General features: G+C 52.0%; 1 protein-coding gene across 12 annotated transcripts in view; it reads left to right on the forward strand.

Annotated features, from left to right (window-relative positions):
• Window positions 1-15,865, forward strand: part of VEPH1 (ventricular zone expressed PH domain containing 1) — a 76,048-nt gene that overhangs the window by 54,354 nt on the left and 5,829 nt on the right. For 11 of the 12 annotated variants that reach the window (XR_014957429.1, XR_014957430.1, XR_014957427.1 and 8 more), the window contains 2 exons: window positions 3,942-4,078; window positions 5,445-14,891. Coding sequence is in view for 1 of the 12 variants with exons in the window: in XM_085588067.1 (XP_085444193.1) it covers window positions 3,942-4,078; window positions 5,445-5,681 (374 nt within the window). In the remaining 11 variants the exon portion in view is untranslated. Of the gene's footprint in view, window positions 1-3,941; window positions 4,079-5,444; window positions 14,984-15,865 lie in introns of those variants that run through there. The other variant, XM_085588067.1, reaches the window with a different exon arrangement.

Here is a 15,865-nt window from a genome sequence, read left to right on the forward strand (position 1 = left end):
CTTTGCCTCAGTTTAAAAGAATTTTTGCAAGAAAGGCTCCTTGTGAGGATCACGATTTGCTTCTGAGCTCCAAAGGCCTTTAGAAAACCCAGAAGATAAATTCCCTGAATGGGTCATGTGAAAGCTGAGGAAGGCAACGTGGAAGAGGGAGCTCAGTGGAATAAAAATTTGTAGGGAGTGACAACTCCACCTTTGTGTTGGTGCTGCAGAGCTGTGGCAGCTGGGAAGGGTCGTGGCAGAGTGGGAGACCCTGCAGGGTCTCTCTGGGTTTGTAGGATCTGACACAAGGAAGGATTTGGAAGTCTCCTTGGATTGGTAAGGAATTTAAAGGCTGTGAAACATCTCTTATTTTCATTCCAGAGTGTGAAAGATCCTTTGAAATCTGAAATACTTTTGAGAGGCAAGAAAGCAACTTCTTCCTCTCAGCAATTCTGTTTAGCAACCAAATTCCTGTTGAAGAAGGAATTCAGAAGGAAAATTGTTTCTATTATTGTCTGCTGGGTTTGCTTAATGTGGGGTTTTGTTGCATTTTTTGGATGCCACATTGCAAGATGCCATTTATACTCCAAACTTGGGCAAACACTGCCTTAAAGCCCTGGTCTTGCCTTGGGATGGAATTCCCAGGGAAGCTGTGGCTGTCCCTGGATCCCTGGAAGTGCCCAAGGCCAGGTTGGACAGGGCTTGGAGCAGCCTGGGATAGTGGGAGGTGTTCCTGCCATGGCACGACGATGGTAAGATGATATTTAAGATCCTTTTCAGCCCAAACCATTCCATGTTTCTGGGATTCCTGTTTGCCTGTAGCTGGGAGGCATTTTGGGGCTGGAAGCTGATCCTGTGTGGAAAGAACCAGTTAAGCAGAAGCAAAGTGGTTGATGCACCAACAGTGATGACTGGAGAAAGTTCAGCTCCTTCTCTTGCATTCTTCTGCTGCCAAAGCATGTTTTGTACAACTAGACTTTTCCAGAAGTGCTGTTAAATCACCCTGGATTGGCTTTTCCTGCCACTGAGGAGTAGCATTCCCACAAAGCCTGCTGATCTGCCCTGGGCCCAGGGGAGGAACTCCAGCTCACAGCATCCTGTGTTCCATTCCAGCACAGCCACCAGGCACCTGGAGTGCTGGAAAACACAGGATTCCTCCTGTTGGGACAAGCTGGCTGCTGGGAGCCTCATTCCAACACAGCCCCCTGGACTGAGAGTTTGGCTCCACCAGCTCTTGCACAAATCATTCCACAAAACCACCGAGAGCGGCGAGGGAATTGAGGGAATTCCAGCTCCTTCCCCCCTCTGGAAGCTCACAAAGACAGGCAGGGATCCCTGGGGGCTGCAGAGGAGCCATGGGCAAGGATTCAGGATTGGGGAAGAACTGAGGGTGCTTGGGAATTCCTCTGGAAAACTGCAATTCCCTGGGAAAGCCAACACCACCTTAACTTGGGAATACATTTATCCCCCTCCTGCAGTGCCAGCTATCCAGAGAAATGAAGGAGCCCAGCTCTAATCCTGACTGCAAAATCATAAAAAGTGGCATCCAGCAATCCAGGTTTTCAGCAAAACCCAATGTGGTGATTAATGGGAGAGAGCAAATCCATATTCCCCGAGGTTAATTGCATTTATCTGCCACACATTCCATTCTTTCAAGTTCATAGGGGTTTATTATCACTGAGATCATTCATGAATTCTTGTGGAGGATTTTATGTTTCATCAAATTCAAGATTTAAAGCTTTGGGTTTTATCTGTCTCGAGTTCATCTTGGAAGAGTTTGGAGGGTTTTTAACTTTTTATTCAGTACCCAAACTACTTAGAGCTGGATGTGCTGTAGTTCTGCAAAGAAAGCAAGATGGAAAGTAGAAATTCCAACAGTCACCTCAGCGGGAGCTACTCAGGGTTAAATTGGAGTCAGTGTGTCTATATTAAGGTGATTTAAGAAAAAATGGGTGTTTCAAGACCTTTAGACCTTTTCAAACTGAAAGGGGAGAGATTTAGAGGGGATATTGGACAGGAACTGTTCCCCGTGAGTGAAAGCTTTCCCACCATGAGGATATCAAGCACTGGCACAGCTTGCCCAGAGATGTTGTGGAGATTTTTCAAGTCCCACAGGGATAAATCCATGAGCGGCCCAGTCTGACCCCATGGGTGACCTTGCTTGGAGCTGGAGGAGAGACCCCTCGAGATCCTTTCCAGCTGAGATATTCTGAGACTCTGTGAAGTCAACCGCAAGGAAAATAAGCAGAAGGACTTAGAAAAACATTGGGAAAGAGCTCCATTCTTATCTTGCTTGAATCTCTCCCTCCTAATCAGCCCCTCAGACACGCTGGCATCGGATTCATTAGGGCCACTATGGAAGCTGCCACCAGAACTCCCCTGGGCTTCCTTGTGGTTGTGGATACACAGGAGAAGTCCTCTGGTAGCATTGCCTAAGTCACTGCTCCTTAAAAAGATATCAACATTTCTTAGCAGATCCTGGGTTTGAAAGATTTTGGCCATAAAAATTCACTTTAGGCCAAAATTGCACATTCACTTCCCTTCTCACATTGTGCTCCTGACCACAAACTATCTTGGTCTCATCTGATCCCTGAGCCTTTTGTGCTTTACCCCTCTTTGTCTGGTTGAAGCACATTACTATGGCTCTGGAATGGGATTGAAGGTGTTCCTGTGGAACCAGGAGCCAGGCAGGGAACTATATTTAACAAAACTGCCAAATTTTTAGTACAGGGGACACTAAAACATGGTTCTGTACAACTAAAGAGTGTGTGGGAAGAGGGTGCAGCCCCAAACCAGCCTCCTGGGAGATATATCCCCTTTTGCAGTGAAAATATTTAAACAGGGAGAAGCAACCCTCAGCTTTCCTCTGTCCCATGCCAGGCTGGGTGCTGTGATTGGTGCTGGCACCAAAATACCCAGGAGAGTTGTGGGGTCAGGGCTGAAGTGGCTGCGTGGAGCAGAGCACGGCCTGCTCCTGCTGCAGCAATCACAGCTGCAGCTCCCCCCGGCACTGAGGCTCTGCCAACCCCCTTTTCATTCATCCATCTCCTTCCAAGCGTTCCCTGCCTGCAGAGACAGAAATATTTATGGTCTTTCCTGAGGAAATTGCATGAGTCCACACTGCGCCCCCCGCCAGCCTCGCTGCCAAGGAAAACAGTGCTGGGGGAAGGACACGTCCTTTATCTACAGCTGATGCCTTGTCTTGGATTGGTTTGCCCTCTTCCAGAAGGGGGCTGGGTGCCCAGAAAGCCATCAAGCCTTTGGCACTCCCTTGGGTGGCACCTGGGCACCCTGGGCAGCTTGGGGCTCAGGAGCCGCCGATGGCAGCGAAGGCTTTCAAGGAAAAGCGGTGCTGGAGGGACGTGGGGCCTCGGAGAGCGGCCAGCCAGGGATCACTGCCCCTCTGACAGATGCTGGGATGGGTTCCAAGGCAAACATCCCATCCAAAAATATCCCTGCTCAGACTGCCTGTGCCTGCACTGCCCTCTGGTCTATCTGGTCCTTCACGGCCCGACCATCGACGCAAAGACAGAAGAGAAAGGGAAAAGAAACTCCTAGGAGACATCAGGGCTTCAAACTGCAGAGGGCAGGGTTAGGTGGGATCCTGGGAAGGAATTCCTGGCTGGGAGGGTGGGCAGGCCCTGGCACAGCTGTGGCTGCCCCTGGATCCCTGGCAGTGCCCAAGGCCAGAAATGGGTACTGCAGGGCTGAGGAGCAGTGGAGAGGTGCAGTGGTGGAGAGGAGTTTGGGATGCTGAGGGAGGAGGAGAAGAGCTGGAAGAGGGGTGTGAGCTGTGAGCTCCATCTGCTCAGCCTCCCCAGCAGGACACGCTGAGGGCTGAGCTGTGTGAAGTGAGAGCTGAATGCTGGAGGCCGGGAGAAGGAGGAAGGCACAACGACCTTCCTGCAGCACGGCTGGGGAAGGGAGGGCAGCACCAACCCTGCCTGTGCTCCCCTCCCCAGGCGTCAACCAGGACGGGCAGCCCCTGATGGAGGGCAAGCTGAAGGAGAAGCAGGTGCGCTGGAAGTTCATCAAGAGGTGGAAAACGCGTTACTTCACCCTGGCTGGCAACCAGCTGCTGTTCCGCAGGGGCAAATCCGTGAGTACGGAGCGGCCCGAGTGTCTCAGGACACCCTGCGCTCCTCCCCGCAGCTCCTGCGGCCGGCAGCCCTCGGCCTTCCCGGGGGCTTCATCCCTCAGCCTTCCCGAGGGCTTCATCCCTCAGCCTTCCCGGGGGCTTCATCCCTCAGCCTTCCTGGTTCTGGTATTCCCAGAGCTTTCCATCCCTCAGCCTTCCTGGGGCTGGTATTCCCAGAGCTTTCCATCCCTCAGCCTTCCCAGGGCTGGTATTCCCAGAGCCTTTCACCCCTCAGCTTTTCCTGTTCTGGTATTCCCAGAGCCTTTCACCCCTCAGCTTTTCCTGTTCTGGTATTCCCAGAGCCTTTCACCCCTCAGCTTTCCTGGTTCTGGTATTCCCAGAGGCTTCACCACTCAGTTTTTCCTGTTCTGGTATTCCCAGAGCCTTTCACCCCTCAGCTTTTCCTGTTCTGGTATTCCCAGAGCCTTTCACCCCTCAGCTTTTCCTGTTCTGGTATTCCCAGAGCCTTTCACCCCTCAGCTTTCCCCATTCTGGTATTCCCAGAGCCTTTCACCCCTCAGCTTTTCCTGTTCTGGTATTCCCAGAGCCTTTCACCCCTCAGCTTTCCTGGTTCTGGTATTCCCAGAGGCTTCACCACTCAGTTTTTCCTGTTCTGGTATTCCCAGAGCCTTTCACCCCTCAGCTTTTCCTGTTCTGGTATTCCCAGAGCCTTTCACCCCTCAGCTTTTCCTGTTCTGGTATTCCCAGAGCCTTTCACCCCTCAGCTTTCCCCATTCTGGTATTCCCAGAGCCTTTTACCCCTCAGCTTTCCCTGTTCTGGTATTCCCAGAGCCTTCCATCCCTCAGCCTTCCTGGGGCTGGTATTCCCAGAGCCTTTTACCCCTCAGCTTTCCTGGTTCTGGTATTCCCAGAGCTTTCCATCCCTCAGCTTTTCCTGTTCTGGTATTCCCAGAGCCTTTCACCCCTCAGCTTTTCCTGTTCTGGTATTCCCAGAGTCTTTTCACCCCTCAGCTTTTCCTGGTTCTGGTATTCCCAGAGCCTTTCACCCCTCAGCTTTTCCTGTTCTGGTATTCCCAGAGCCCTTCACCTCTCAGCCTTGCCCGTGGTGGTTTTCCCACTCAGAGTGCCTGGCAGGGGACAGCAAGGGCAGCCAGAGTGCTGCCCAGGAGCTGCCACTGCTGGGTCCCCAATTTTCAGGGGACATAAGAACCATCTCATTCCATCCCCCTCCGTGGCAGGGACACCTCCCAGTGTCCCAGGCGGCTCCAGACCCTGTCCAAGCTGGGACACCGCCAAGGGCCTTCAGCATTAGTGAGGCCAGGGCTGGTTCCTCGCTGGTGACCCCTGCCCTGTCCCTGTGCTCCAGAAGGACGACCCCGACGAGTGCCCCATCGAGCTGAGCAAGGTGCAGAGCGTCAAGGCGGTGGCCAAGAAGCGGCGGGACCGGAGCCTGCCGCGGGCCTTCGAGATCTTCACGGACAGCAGGAGCTACGTGCTCAAGGCCGAGGACGAGAAGAACGCCGAGCAGTGGCTGCAGTGCCTCAGCGTGGCCGTGGCGCAGGCCCGCGAGCGCCAGAGCCACGAGGCCACCACCTACCTCTAGCCCTGGGGCCACCAACCCTGCCCACGGCCACCGCAGAGCCTGTGGGGCAGGCACGGGGAGCAGGGAGAGAGGGACACCTGCCTGAGAGCCTGAGGGACCATGGCACCTCCAGTGCCACCCTGGGAGCCACGGGACACTGCCCCAGGAGCAGCTGCCACGTTCCCTGGGGAGGTCTTCTTCAGCCTGGTGTCCTGACAGCCAGGGAACGTGCTTAGAAACCCAACCCTGAGGTGCACCAGCTCTCTGACACTGCCAAGAGGGAGGACTTTCTGCTTTCCTCAATCAACTCAGTGTAAAAAGTTAATTTTCCTTATTTAATCCCGGTGGGCTTTATCCTTTTATTGTTTATATGTGTCTGTGCTGCTGCTTTCAGGTTTAAATTGGGAAATTGAAAGATTTTGTATGGCTGGAAAATAATTTTAAATATTTAACTGGTTTTATTTTCCCTCTTTTTTCCCTGCTTTTGCTCTACTTCGTAACTGAATGTAATTTTTCGGTTTTCCTTTTTTGTTGTTTTTTAATTCTCTTCTCCATTCTGTAACTTTTAAAAATTTCTGCACATCTGGAAAATTCCCAGTTTGTTCAATGTTCTTTGTTACTTTCAAATTATTCCAAAGTGGAGGAAGGACTGTAGAAGAGACTGAAAGGAAAAAAGAATGAGAAGTCTGCAAGTGATGAAATGAGCTCAGAGATCATTCAAGGCTGAGTAGAAATAAAATTTGATATTTTCCAACCTAGCAAAACGTATCTTTGGCAAAAAAATGTTGCCAGAAATGTGGAAAAATGAGGAAAACCTGTTTTTTTTCTGTACCTTCTACTCAATGGATGCACAGGAGCAGGGATGACCCTGGCCTTACCCAGCCTGGCTGTGCAGGGTGTGAGGAGGAGGATGGGCCTGAGGCTGGAAAGGGAGTGGCAGCTGAGGGATCTGCCAGGGTGCTTTGCTTCCTGCTCCCTTGCAGGTTTCTGGCTCAAAGCTGGGAATGTTGTCCCACAAAATGCAAATGTTTGTCCTTGGAGTCTGGTCCCTCACGAGCACTGAGTGTTCCTGGCCTTTGTCTCCCTGGCTGCCAGAGCTCTGTCGTTTGTTATCCTGACAGGTGAGATGCCAGTGCTTGGGAATGAGCATTCACCCAAATTAGAATGAGGAAAAATTAATTTCTGGCAGCATGGGCTCTGCTGCCTGTGCCTCACCAAACTGGCAGCTGCACAGAGGAGTTCTCAGCCTGGTCCATCCAAACACCCTCAAACCTTTGGGGAGAAAGCCTGGACCTTGGAGTGAGGAACTGCCACAGGCAGGGAAAGGGGAATCAGGCTGAACTGAAGAGGCTGTTTGCTTTCTCCTCCTGGGCAGTCTGTGTTCCCCTGCTTGGCTTTCTTCCCCATAATTTTGAATCATTTCCCATTGTGGTGGCCCCAGGGGACATTGGTGCTCCAGGGCACTTGCAGGAAGATGGTGAGGCCACAGGTGGGCTCAGCACAGGGAGTGCAGGGTGGGGAGCAAACCCAAAAATACTCAAAACTGGCTCCAGGCTTCCCAATGCTCTTGGGAAAGATGTGAAATGTTCAGATTCCCAAAAATCCTTGTGGCGACCACAACTACATGGGGATGGGTGTCAGATCCTGCAATATGGCAAAGTGATCAGAAGAACCTTGCTAAAGCTAAATTTGGTCACAGAAGATATGGAAGCCCAGCAGGGCAAGGGTGAGGATGGAGATGAGGAAAGGAGATTTTGCCCATTTTATCTTCAACACCTGCACAACAAATCCTCAGTTTGCCCTCAGGACAAAACCACTGAGTCTGTGGGGAATGAAGTCAATTCACAGGTGAGAACTTGGAATTTATCACCTTCAGTTCCAGAATTGCATCCTGCAATTCACCCTGAGTTCACTGATAACGGTGAGCTGGCCATCAAAACCAACTTTACACACCAAATATTCTGTGTTTCCTACCCTCGGAGCCAAGCCTCAGCCTGCCACCTCTGAAGAATGTCACTGATGTCGTGGTGTCACCAATGGGCTGCACCTGGTGTGTGGGACCAAGCCAGCTCTGTGTCACCTGCTGTCCCCTGGCCTGTCCCCAGGCACTCACAGCCTTCCTGTCAACCCCAGCCTGATGGCAGCAGCATGGAATTTTGTCACACACACCCCGGGTGCCATGCCAGGAAATAATTCCCTAAAATAGGGAGCCCAGCCACACTTCTCCTGACTTCAATTAAAACTTGGAGGAAAATAAAACAGAAATTCAGCTGGCAGCTTCTTCCAGTCACCCTCCTAAAAGGAGAAACACAGAGATCATCAATGCAGTGTAGAATGAGAGCAGGGAACTTCTCAAGAATAGATTTTGTTGGTTCCTTTTCAAATAACATGTATCAGAACAGTTTGGATTTAAATATTCAAAACACTTTAGATTTAAATATCCAAACCAATTTGGATTTAAATATCCAAAAAATTTTGGATTTAAATATCTGAATCACTTTGGATTTAAGTATCCAAAACATTTTGGATTTAAATATCGACCAGGAACACGTTGGTAGCTCTGATTGTGCAGTATTTTCTCTGTTGTTGTGCTCATCCTTGCAGGAACCACCGTTGGCAATGAGCTTTGAGAGTTCATTGAGGCTCCTTGGGCACATCCTGGGAAAAGGACTGGATGCAAACAACCTCCTCAGAGCCCACAGCTCCAGGACTGTGCCATGGAAGAGAGCTCCCAGTCCAAACCAGCACCCCCAGTCCCTTCCACACACTGGGGCACAGACCCAGCTTTAGGGTTTAACCTAAACCAACCCAAAATCCAGCCCTGCTCATTCCTGAACGTGAGCAATTTCCAAACCCTCCAAGTTTCACAGATCACTTTTGCTTCTCTAGGGAACAAATCCTGCAAAATATTGGCTCCCACTTCCATGAGCGGGTTTCTGCAAGGACAATAATCCATGTTTTCCTGAAGGAGCTGATGTCCCCCGTGACTCCAGGGCCACATCCCGTGCATCCTTCAGGGATCCGAGTCTGGGTGAGTGTGTGGCCTCAGGAACACCCAAAACCAACTGGGCCAAGCTGGGAGCGATCCCAGGGCTCTGGCAGGGAAGGGCTGGCTCACACCTCGGGCTTTGTCACCTCCCCTCGTGCAGGGGGCACAGAGCACAGGGCAGCTGTCCCCTGGCAGGGTGGGAGCAGCTCTGGCTTCCAGCTGCCTGCAATCCACACAATCCCCAGGGAATCTGCTGGGCTGCACCCTGCTGCCAGTGGGATCAGGCTGGATGGGATTTCCTGGGAATGGGAACCACAGGCTCTGCACTGCCTTCCCAGGGCTGCTTTGTGACAGCTGAGCCCAGCTCTGGGAAGCTTCCCAAGGAAATTTTACCCCACAGTTCCCCCCTCCATCCCAAACAAAGCGTTCCCCAGCGTGTCTGATGGGAGGGAAGAGAGCAGGCGAGGAATGCTGAGGTGTTGCAGGCAGGCCTCGCATGCAGCACGGGGATAAATGGAATAAGCTGGACATTATTTTTCCAGCCGTTCCAAATCCCAGCTCGGCCACCCATGGGACTAACCTTGCCTGCTTCTTGTTGACAAGTCCTCTAATTCATCCTGATGCTGATGACTAATATTCCTTGGGTAAAATCCTTGACCTTGCTGAGGTCAAATGCAAAATTCCTGTTAACTCTAATAGGGCCAGGATTTTCCTTGGATCCCTGCGTGTCCTGGTGGTACCTGTCCAGCTTCCTGCACTGCCCAGCCTTGGCCAGCTGCAGGAACACAATCCCTCCCTCCCCACTGACAGACCCCCAGCACCCGGCTGGCAGCCAGGAGTATTTTGGTGAGAAGAGCTTCCCAAACTTTTAGCAGCATCAGGAGGCAGCTGTGCCTCCTGCACCGAGGCCATCCCGTGGTACCTGTGGGATGAGACCACCCAGCAAGGTCACTTCTGCTGTCTGGAGGCAACAACAGAATTCCTGTAGCTTCTGTGCTCCAGTGGCAGGAGGAAATGAGAAATTTGGTTTGATTGGGTTTTTTTTTCCCCAGAAACAATAGAGACATGCCTGCAGCAGTTAGGAAGGGTTTACATTGCACCTGTGAAGGAGCAGGACATTGATTAATTAGATGTCAAATTACAGCTACATTAAGTTGGCTCAATTATTCCATAAATCTCCCCGTTGTCTAATTAGGCAAAGAAAGAAGCAATCAGTCTTGATTCATTTGACTGCTTCACCGAAATGACCTGGAGATCTCCAAACAGTTTGTGCTGGGGTTGGTTTTGCCAGGACATGGATGTTCCTGGCTGGCCCCACCTGGGACCCCCAGTGCCCCAGCCCAGGGTCTCTGTCCCACCCCAGTGCTCCCAGTCCAGGGAGCTCCAGGGGATCCCCCAGGCAGCCCTGACAGCTCTCTCAGGACATCACAAGATTTAGATTTATTTGCTTCTACAGATGTGGACACTGTAATATAAGTGTTGTGTGCATCTTCTCTGGATATCAACTCCCCAGCCCTGGAGGTGTTCAGTGGGGCTGGCACAAACCTGGCATAAAGAAAGATGGCCCTGCCCGTGGAACAAGACAGTCTTTGGGTCCCTTCCAAGCCAAAGCCTTTTATGTTTCCACAAAAATCCTGGCATTTAAATAACTGCAACTTTTAGGACACACCAAAATCACTTGTTTCTTTTAGGACAGAAGTAAAAATACATTTACACAATAGCTATTGTTTGAAAGCCAAGATTTGTCTCGTGATCTCTGCCCCTGCCCTTCCCTTCCGGCTCCTCCTCAGCAGGAACATCAGCGTGGACCTGTGGTGGCTCTGTGTCCCAGAGGGACGGATGGGGACACTGGGTCCGAGGGGTCCCTCCCAGCCAGGCCAGGCCTTTGCTGGCAGTGCCACAGCAGGTGGCTCCTTGGGCTCAGAGGCACCACGGCCACCCCCGGGCACTGCTCGGCCACTGCCTTGGATGTGCTTCCACCACCCAGAGCGTGGGTAAAGGTCACTGAAAACCCAGGATGACAGAAGCAACGCCAATGCCTCCGGGTTAGGAGCAGCAATCCCTGGTTTGCACTGGCAGCTCCTGGTGGAAAAGATGTGTCTGTGAGAGGTTTTGTTTGGAGGGATTTTGTAAAGGGTAACTGTGTGTCACCACCAGCGCTCCCGGCAGAGGCTCCAGGGCTGCCTGTGGTGGGAGAGCTTCTCTGGGGGTAAAAGCAGGAGAAGGCCACGTGTCCCAGCAGAGCCCAGCCTGGCTGAGCTGGGGCCTCAGCCCAAGGGAAAACATTCGTGACCAGGGTGTTGCTTTTGCTTTGAAGGACACAAGTGTGAGGATCCTTTGCTCCGGTGCAGGTGGTGTTTAGGCAACAGCAGAGTCTGTTTTTCCAGCTGTCCATGACTGTGCCTCAGCTCAGAGAGTCACAGAATCCCAGAACAGTTCAGGTGGGAGGGGACCTTAAAGACCACCTTGTCCCACCCCATCCCACACCTTGCACTGTCCCAGGGAGCTCCAAGCCCCCTCCAGCCTGGCCTGGGACACTTCCAGGGACAGCTGCTGGTTCCAGAAGTCCCTCTGTGTCCCACTGGCCAGCCAGCAGGGAGCAGGACAACGCCAGCACCAGGGAAATCATGGAAGCACAGTGTCCACTAACACCTTTGGGCTGTTGCTGATGTTTTAAAGCCACAGTTCCCACCAGGCCTGGTCGCTGCAGAAGTCCAGAGAGGTGCATCTTGTTTTGATCATTACATTTTGGGTTGGGGAACACAGCTTGACATTAAATCCAAGAATGCCAGAAATGCCTTTTGTCCACCAGTGGTTTTCAGCAGCTTGTTAAACACTCACAGATTGTTTGGGCAGCCTAAACCCTGACAGGCCTGTGATGGAGACAGCTTTCCTTGATTTGGGCTGATGTGTGAGGTTACACAGCTCTCACTCCCTCAGCCATCGCTGCATCCCAAAATGTGGCTTGGGAAAAACAGAGTGGTCAGCTGGACTTTGCCAGAGCTGTCTGGAACTTTCCCATTAATCACTGAGCACACAAGGTTTTCTGGGCTCCTGGGGAGGTGGGCATAGAGAGGAGAGTGCCTGGCTCCCTGTGCTGACAGAGCTCCAGCTGCAGCATTTAGGCAGTAACTGCAGGTGGCAGAGGGATCAACAATGTGGGCATGGAGAGGATGAGCAGGATTTGCTGATTGAAGGAGGGGATTGTGGCTCAGGACTGCTGGGTGGGGAGATTTTTGGCTCACAGGCCAAACATATGGGGTGGGAAAAGTCCACCTTAAAGAACAACGTGCTTGGCTCTGATCCATGAAGCTCCTGGATGTGCTGGAAGCTGGGTGGTGACCTGGAGAAAGCCATGGAGTGGCCTGCTTGGTCTTGGACTCCTTGAGAAGAGTCCCAGGAGGAGGATGTCTGCTCATATCCAGATGCTTTGGGGTTCAGGAGGTCCCAGCTGGTCCCACCTCCATGCAGTGCTGCTGTGCCAAGGGAAGCAGGTGAGTGTCCAGCACCGGGGCCTTGGTGTTATCCCAGAGGAGCCAAGAGCTTTAGGGACAGCCTTGCTCTGCTCCAGACATAGAGGAGAGGAGAAATCAATACTCTGGGGGAGCCCAGCCTGTGAAACCCACCCATCTGAAATCCTAAATTGGTTCTTTTAGTGTGGGCACGGGGGAGCCAGAACTGCTCCATGCATGGCTGAGGTTGTGGTGCTTTCAGCTGGCTGAGCCATCCAGCTTTTCTGTTCAGCAAAAATGGTAATTATAGTAAATTGTGACTTTTCTGATAAAGATGTATGCAAATGGGCTTTAAGGGAACAATTGAATTTTGCTGATCCCTTCTGGGGCTCTGCTGTGGCACCAGAGCAGACGTCTGGCACGGTCTGGGGGCAGAATCAGCACAAGTCTTGTTCTGCTGCACAACGGGGTCAGGAGGGCTTTCTTCCAGCCCTCCTGCCAATACCCGCAGGCTCACAAGGGCCATAAAATCAGAGTGAACACATTTTGAACCTGACATCATCATCCTGTATCAGTACAGTCCTATTTGCAACTAGTGCAGGAGAAATGTGGAATTTCCCTTCTACGAGACCCCCGAGCTCCCCACCCTCTCCCTGAGCCCCTCGGCCTCACTTCCCTGCTCGGGGAGGGTCAGAACTGCAGGAGCCACCCCTCACTCCTGCACTGGCAAAGCTGCTGCACGCAGCCACCAGGCCGTGGTGTTATTTGGATTTTTTCCTCCAATTTAATTCACCTCAAAACTGTGTTTTACCTGAGGTCACACACAGAAGTTATGAAGTTCTGGGTTTTTTTTTTTTTTTTGCAGTAAAGTGCTGCCTCCTGCTGGGTGCAGGGCCCTGTAAAAGAAATTGCTCAGTAATTTCTTATAGAGGACTTCTCTCACCTGAATTTTGGAAAAGGCTTTGCAGAGATTGCTGAACATTATTATTGCATACACTTGCCAAACCTCACGTTTTTAATAATTTAGGGAAATACTAGAAAATTATATTGTGAGTCTGTCCAGAAACTAGAGAAAGCTTAAAGCATCTTTAAGAATCCCCTAGTCCAGACTCTGATCTGTTCCAAAAATGAGTGACAGAACTACTCAATGATGTTGACTATAAGATTTAAATTAAAGACAAGCCTTACTCTAATGTATGATACTGTACACTGGGGGGCAACTTTGCTCATAAAGGCAGAAATCCTTGTTTCTGTCAATCCTTGAATAGAATGTCTTCCCACATCCTCATAAATTGCTTATTAACATGATTTTTAAAAATTAATTGTATTCCTTTGTGTAATTCCCTTAACTAACAGGAACTGAAAATATTCTGAGATATGGAAACACCAGATTAAATTTACACACCAGTACACCCTGGCAATGTACACCTTCTCTATGCTTAAGTGCCAATTTTCTCTGGGTGCCCTGGGGATGGAGAGCTTATTGATGACACCAATAAGTAATTATTTCAAATAATCAATTTATTCTATTTCCAAATGGCTCATGGGCTGTCAGTGGCAATATCTGGGTGTGTTCAATATTGCTGTTGTTGCATCAGTAAGAAAAACCTTGCCTGTATATTCTCACTTTGATTTTTGAGGGGACTCTTTTTCCTGGGGGGGCTCTTGCTGTTCGTGTCCCTTTTGCCCGTCCCGTGATGGAGGGGGTGACACAAAAATAACCATCCTGAGGCTTTTCTGCAAAATCCCAACAACCCACTAGATGGCAAACAAGCCCTTGAAAAAGCGCACCGATACCGCCGTCTTATTTAAACAAAACCCGTGCAATTCACCACATCGTTCATAGAATTATATTTTGGCTTTTAGTAACCCCACACTACAGTGAAGCCTGTCAAAAAAACCAGTCGTAAAATATAAAATTAAAAGCTGTTTCACATTCTTGAATGTTTAGGTACAATATGAGTTTTTCCATGGAATGGTTTGGGTTGGAAGGGACTTTTATAGGGACACCTGCGCTGTCCCTGCCAGGGAGGAATTCCTTCCCCACGTCCTGAGTTCACCCTCTCACTTCTGCCAGTGAAATGCACACCTCAACCAGGTTCTGCTGCTTTTCTGCCCTGCCCTGCTCCCCCACAAGGACAGGATTTCATGTTTTACTGCAGCCAGCAGGGAATTTGCCACTGATTCAGAGGTCGCTCAGATACTGCAGGAGAAGAAAAGTCAGACAGAGCAATGGATGAAGAGGCAATGACCTGATGGCCCTGATCTTTCTGCTGTGAATCATTCTCAGAGGAGGAAAAAAATAGCATTAAAGACCTTTGAGGCTAAGGAGACACTTAAAAATGCTCTTAAAACAGAACAAACTTGCAAAGCCTTAAAAAAAAAAAAAAAAAAAAAAAAGCTTGAAGGGCTCACAGACCATGACAGGAATTCATTCATCCCTGCAGGGAGAAAAGGCTGACATCACCCCCAGCTCTGCTCTGTGCCCTCCTTGCTTTGCCAACTTGGATGCCAGAAGTAACAGCTTGTTTAATATTAAAGCAGCATTTTTTTCACGTCTACACGAAAAGAGCCGCTCGTCAGGAGCAGAGCAGCGAGTTGTGGCCGCAGGAAGCCAGCCGCGGAGAGGAGAGGCTGTCGGAGCCCTGCGGGGCGGATGCGAGCAGCCCCAGCGCCTCCGGCTCTGAGCGCACACAGCGCTGCTCTGACCTCGCCCGTGCCGGCACCGCTCGGGAAATGCAAACGTGCGGCTGCTGAGGCGGCGACACGTTCGCTCGCCGTTCCCATCGGGTGAGGTGTCTGTGCAGGGCGGGGTGTGTGCGGGGGAAGCACCGGGGCCGCTCCGGGGCTGCAGCGGCGGCAGCGCGGCGTTTCCTTCCCCGCCATCCGATAAGAGCCCTGGGTGCCAGCCCTGCCCCCGCAGCAGGATGTGGCCCGGCTGTGCCCGCAGGGACCCGGCTGTGCCCACAGGGACCCATCTGTGCCCACAGGGACCCGGCTGTGCTCACAGCTGTGCCCACAGGACCCGGCTGTGCTCAGAGGGACCCAGCTGTGCCCACAGGACCCGGCTGTGCCCACAGGGACCTCTCGGGGCTCACAGGACCCGGCTGTGCCCACAGGGACCCGGCTGTGCCCACAGGGACCCATCTGTGCCCACAGGGACCCATCTGTGCCCACAGGACCCGGCTGTGCCCACAGGGACCCGGCTGTGCCCACAGGGACCCATCTGTGCCCACAGGGACCCATCTGTGCCCACAGGACCCGGCTGTGCCCACAGGACCCGGCTGTGCCCACAGGGACCCGGCTGTGCCCACAGGGACCCGGCTGTGCTCACAGGGACCCATCTGTGCCCACAGGGACCCGGCTGTGCCCACAGGGACCCGGCTGTGCTCACAGGGACCCGGCTGTGCTCACAGGGACCTCTCGGGGCGCACAGGACCCATCTGTGCCCACAGGGACCCATCTGTGCCCACAGGGACCCAGCTGTGCCCACAGGGACCCAGCTGTGCTCACAGGGACCTCTCAGGGCTCACAGCCACGCTGTGTCCCACCGGCCTGCCTGGAACAGCCATCTGCAGCTCTGCTGTTCAGCAGGCTGGGAATGGGGTGTCCCTGTGGGAATGGGGTGTCCCTCTGGGCCATGCCAGGGCTGCTGACACGGTCTGGGTGGGCAGGAAATGCCCTGAGGCAATTCCTGGGGAAAGCTGTTCCATCTGAAACAGCTTTGACTCAGGAATGCTCACCTGGGCCCAGCCTGCTGGCCC

This window comes from Lonchura striata, chromosome 9 (genome assembly GCF_050655825.1).
Source record: "Lonchura striata isolate lonStrDom1 chromosome 9, ASM5065582v1, whole genome shotgun sequence".
Taxonomy (NCBI): Eukaryota; Metazoa; Chordata; class Aves; order Passeriformes; family Estrildidae; genus Lonchura; species Lonchura striata.